This window comes from Quercus suber, unplaced genomic scaffold (assembly GCF_002906115.3).
Source record: "Quercus suber isolate HL8 unplaced genomic scaffold, Cork oak 2.0 scaffold_105, whole genome shotgun sequence".
NCBI classification, from domain to species: domain Eukaryota; kingdom Viridiplantae; phylum Streptophyta; class Magnoliopsida; order Fagales; family Fagaceae; genus Quercus; species Quercus suber.
Window position 1 is genome coordinate 824,792 of NW_027069570.1, and position 5,107 is coordinate 829,898.

The 5,107-nt window shown below is 30.5% G+C and overlaps 1 protein-coding gene across 1 annotated transcript in view; it reads left to right on the forward strand.

Annotated features, from left to right (window-relative positions):
• The first annotated feature begins 1,895 nt into the window (after nt 1-1,895).
• The window catches only part of LOC112020325 (uncharacterized), a 10,006-nt gene continuing 6,794 nt past the window's right edge, over nt 1,896-5,107 (forward strand). The window contains exons 1-3 of the mRNA XM_065775106.1: nt 1,896-2,538; nt 4,019-4,563; nt 4,715-4,766. Of these exons, the coding sequence (XP_065631178.1) occupies nt 1,902-2,538; nt 4,019-4,563; nt 4,715-4,766 (1,234 nt within the window). The 5' untranslated portion in view covers nt 1,896-1,901. The remainder of the gene's footprint in view (nt 2,539-4,018; nt 4,564-4,714; nt 4,767-5,107) is intronic.

Genomic DNA, 5,107 nt, shown 5'->3' on the forward strand with positions numbered 1-5,107 from the left:
TTAAATTTTAATAAACTTTTTTTTAAATTGTTTACGTGCGGACACATTATTAAAATCCTTAAAAAAATTTTAAAATTTTGGGGGCCTTGCCCCCATCCTTACACATAACTACGCCCCTGACCAAGTCATTGATTTGCTATGAATGATGACAGATGGACGCCATGATAGTCTACCTACTCATAATAATATATAGAATGAAATTTTAATGAGAAATGCTACACAGTACATACGCGCCCCACCCTCACACATAGCTACGCCTTGACCAAGTCTTTTTTTTTTTTTTTTTTTTTGATGGACCTGACCAAGTCATTGATTTGCTATGAATGATGACAGATGGATGCCATAATAGTCTACCTACTTATAATAAGAAAGAAATTTTAATGAGAAGGCTACATGGTACATACGCAACAATTTTTATTTTTGGTGAAACGCAACAATTTTTTTCGTATCAGTAACAAGTTTTATTGGCATTGACTTAAAACTTAAAAGTCCATCGTTGAGAGTACATTTTGCCAGCCAATATATGACAAGTGACAACTCCACCTTTGTTGAATTGCAATTTGCAACTTGTAAATAAAATTGTGTGTAACCTACATTTGTCATTAGCCGACAAGTGATATAAATTTGCCTGTACGTACGGGGTACTTTTCACGGGTAAATTAACTCTATACGTACACGATATTAAATATATGCAGTTAGTTTGTTTCTGCCCAAAAACAAAAAGAGTTGCGTTCATCTTTTCTCTCTCCGTCTCTCAAAATTCAAATAAGGTAATAAAGTGAGTATAAAATGAGCTTCTTTTTTTTTTTTTTTTGAGAATAGTATAAATGAGCTAACTCTTATATTCGTTAACGGTCGACTGTAAAAAAAATTTTAATATCATTTCTATAAAAATATATATTAAAAAAATACTGTTAAAAAAATTAATTATTTTTTTAATAAAAATTTGTTAAACTAGTGTCTAAAACATTGATTAATTTTTCCAATTTATTATAATAACATTATCACACTCTTTTCCGTCGTAATTTTCTAGGCAACTAATTGTCAGTGATAAAAAAATCCGTATAAATAATAGTGAAGTCAGATATTTTTTTACAGGGGCCAAATTAAATATAATAAGGTTCTTAAGTTAAAAAAAAAAATTGTTAAAATACTGTTTGATAGTAAAGAGCAATGATCAAAAGTGAAGTCCATAAGTTAAAACTACTTCTAAAAAAAAGTTTGTTCTTCATTTTTAATTTTTTTTTAGTACGTTCAAATTTATGTGTTTATGTCAATCTTTACTTATTTTTATTGTGACAAAGTAGAGTGATAATTAATGTGATTTTTTTTTAATTATTAGACCAATTTATAAAATAAAAAAAAAAAAAAAAAAAAAAAACATGATATCAAATAATTGATCACAAGCATGATAGAAGCAACAAAAAAAAAAAAACGTTCAAATTTACATTTTTATATAATTTTAAAATAATATATTTATTAAAATAATAACCTTAAGATATCTTTTAACTTTTCTCTAATTTTATTACCATAACCTTTGTTACACTGTTTCCCGTAATTATTCTAGGTAATTATGAGCAAAAAAAAAAAAAAAGGCCATGCGGACCTAATTAGCGTTCCCCTAGCATCATTGAAGTTAAATTGAAGGTAGCTGTTATGGCATAGTATCATAGACAAGAGTTTGTCCGGGGGGCGATTTAATTCACTCCTCGGATTTATAAAGTCCCTTTGTTTTGACGAGCTAGTTGCCTTTATCTTTACTCTGTTTGACATCAAAACGAGGTAGAGTGACATTGTTTAGAGAGAAAAGTATTGGAGCCACTAATAGAGAGTGTATTCCTCCGTTTTGTTTGAAGTTGATCAGCATTTGTGAGCCTTCGCAAACAAAGGACAACATTGGCATGGAACCTGTACATTACAACGCTGCAGCAGAAGGCAAAATCGAGGTCTTCAAAGATAATATTCCAAAGCCTCTTAACCAACTGCTAACCTCAAATAAAAACACAGTCCTTCATATTTACCTCACAAGCCTAATTCAAGAATCAGAATCATCAACCGCCTTTGTCAAAGAAATTCTCAGAATGTGTTCACCACTGCTATGGCAAGCTAATGACAAAGATGAAACTCCCTTGCATATCGCCGCAAGGTATGGGCATGCTGCCGTTGTGGAAGTGTTAATTGAACATGCAAAAAGGCGCCAACATGACCCCGAAAATGAGGTCAAAGTTCTAATTGACCCCGAAAGTGGGGTCGATAAAGCGGTCAAGAAGATGCTGAAGATGAAGAATAAAGAAAATGATACGGCCATGCATGAGGCTGTACGTAATAATCATCTTGAAGTGGTGAAACTGTTGGTTGAAAACGGTAAAGATATTTCATATTCTGCTAATGATGCTGGCGAGACTCCACTGTACATGGCTGTGGAGAGCAATTATAGGGAGGTGGTGTTTCACATTTTAGAAAACTGCAAATCATTAACTCATGATGGCCCACTTGGTGGAACCACGTTGCATGCTGCAGTGATTTGGAACGATGATGGTAATGCACTAATGCCTATTTATTTTTTCAACATTCCAGTATAATGCATGGTTTAGTACTAAAGAGTAGGGGCGGAGCCGGGGTGGGGGGCACTTGCCCCCCCTGGCCCACCAAAAAAAAAAAATTAGGCACTCAAGAGATATCTTAATTTTTGCCTTGTGATGGTATCATTTTTTTTTTTCTTCAATCCTAAACATATAGGGTACATGAAGAGAACTTGATCTAAACTCTAGGAATGAGACCAACATTCTTGTGACTATTGGGTATTAAAAATCTTTGAAAACTGAGCTATATTCTCCTAGAGTTACACATGTCTTCTTATTTTTTTTCCTTTAGTGCAACATGTCTTAGTCTCTTAGGGTATTAATATCGGTTAGCAGGTAGGCTATGATATACTTTTCTATAGTATACTCTATTTTTTAGAAGTAATAGTATTATTTTATTTTAATTTATGTAGGTCTTATTACATTAAAATATCACTAAAATATGTGTATTGTTTTTTTTTTTTTTTTTTTATATCAAGTAATATACATATACATGTCCTAATGAATGTTCATAGTGTATATAAATTTTGCCCCTCCTGAAGTTAAATCCTAGCTCCGCTACTGCTAAAGAGTAACATCATAAAGTGTTTTCTATCTTGACCGCGGGTTTGTGCAACATGCAAGCAAAATTTGATAAAATATATTATATGATATATTTATTTAATCAATATTAACAAATAAAAAAAAATTAATTTGAAAATTTATTAAAAAATAATTTTATTTAATTAAATTTTATTTAGAGGATCAAACCTAATTTAATTAGAATTTATTTTGTATCAAATTGTTTCATCCCAACAAAAAAGTTTGAGATCTAATTAATTTAAATTAATATAATTAATTATTACTTGTATTTCTTTAAAATATAAATTAGAGTGAAATAATTTAAGGAGAGACTAGAGTGCCATTTCCACTATGTAGTACATTGCTGTCATTTTATAGAAAATAAAAATTCTTGTACCATTCCCCACCGGTGACAGAATTATTATAAGACTAAGGGGCCAGGGTCGTCCCTTCAAAAGTTTTTAAAAAAATTCAAGCTTAATTGATACAATTTTATACCAAATAGATTGAGTAAAAATGTTACAGCGTGTTCTTGTTATTTCACTTATGCAAAGAGAGTAGAGAGACCAAAATAAAAATCCACTGTAATATTCTTAGAGTCACCAAATATAATAAGTTATGTGTTTGATTTTTTTTTTTTTTTTAATCTTAAACTTTAGTTTCTTTATATAATAATAAAAAATGAATGAGGGATAGGCTGCAATCAGTACTTAGAGCATAAAACTGAACCCTCATAATGGGACACAGGATTTTTATTTAATAGAATCAATAAACTCACTCATGAATGTTTTTTCTATCTTTTAAAAGTCTTCTTTGTGTCTTTTGGAAAATGATTATATATGTCTAACATATTTAAATTCTAATAGTAATGACAGGTGAAATTCAGAAAAATATAGAAGCTAAAGCACTAAGTGCTCAAAAATATAACCAACGTTTGACTCCACTTCTTTCTCAAAAAAAACGTTTTACTCCGCTTCACTGTGCTGCGTACTTCAATGGTTATAGTACAATAAAGATATTACTGAAAAATGATAGATCTATGGCATACAAGAAAGACGCAAAGGACATGACGGCTCTTCACATTGCAGCTGATCGAGGCCATGTAAAAACAGTGAATGAGATTTTAAAATATTGTCCTGATTGTAGCGAACTAGTTGACAAGAGAGGTTGGAATGCACTTCATTTTGCCGTGAACTCATCTCACAAGGATGTTGTCAATGTAATCCTAAACCGATCATCACTCAGCAACCTTTTGAATGAAAAGGATGAAAGCGGGAACACACCTCTCCTCCATTCCAAATCATTGCCATATGCAAAGGATCTCATGCGTCACGATAGAGTAAATAAGATGGCCTTCAACAAACAAAACCTTGATGCTTACGACATTGCTTTAATTAGTGAAAAATTATCAAAAGAAAAGGTAATACAATTTTTTCTCTTGCAATGATGGAAAAAATTTTATTTTATAGCATTTTTACTTCTTTTTATTTATTAAAAGCATATCAAAACATTATAAGAAAAAGAGATTAATTTAAGTGACACATTTTAACTTTGACTTGTTTTCAATTCAGTCTTTTAATTTATTTTCCCCTTATGTTCTTTATACTTTCATCTTTTTCCGATGTAATCCTTCCATTTACTTTCATACAATCTGCATTGTCAAAAGTCCACCAAAATGACTTCATTTTGGAAAGTGAAAGATCCTAAAACTAACGGGAAGATTTGATGGAACTTAATGGAAGATTAAATTGAAAACAAATTAAAGAACAAAAATGAGAAAAAATAAAAATTAAGGAACTAAATTGAAAATCAATCAATGTTAAATGAAGAAATTTGTAATTTAGCACCCAAAAAAAAAAAAAAGTAATGATTGTCTCATACACATATTCACATCTTTAGTACACACTTACTTTCCTCAAGGCGCTTTTTTTTTTTTTTTTTTTTTTTTTTTTTTTTTTAGTAAT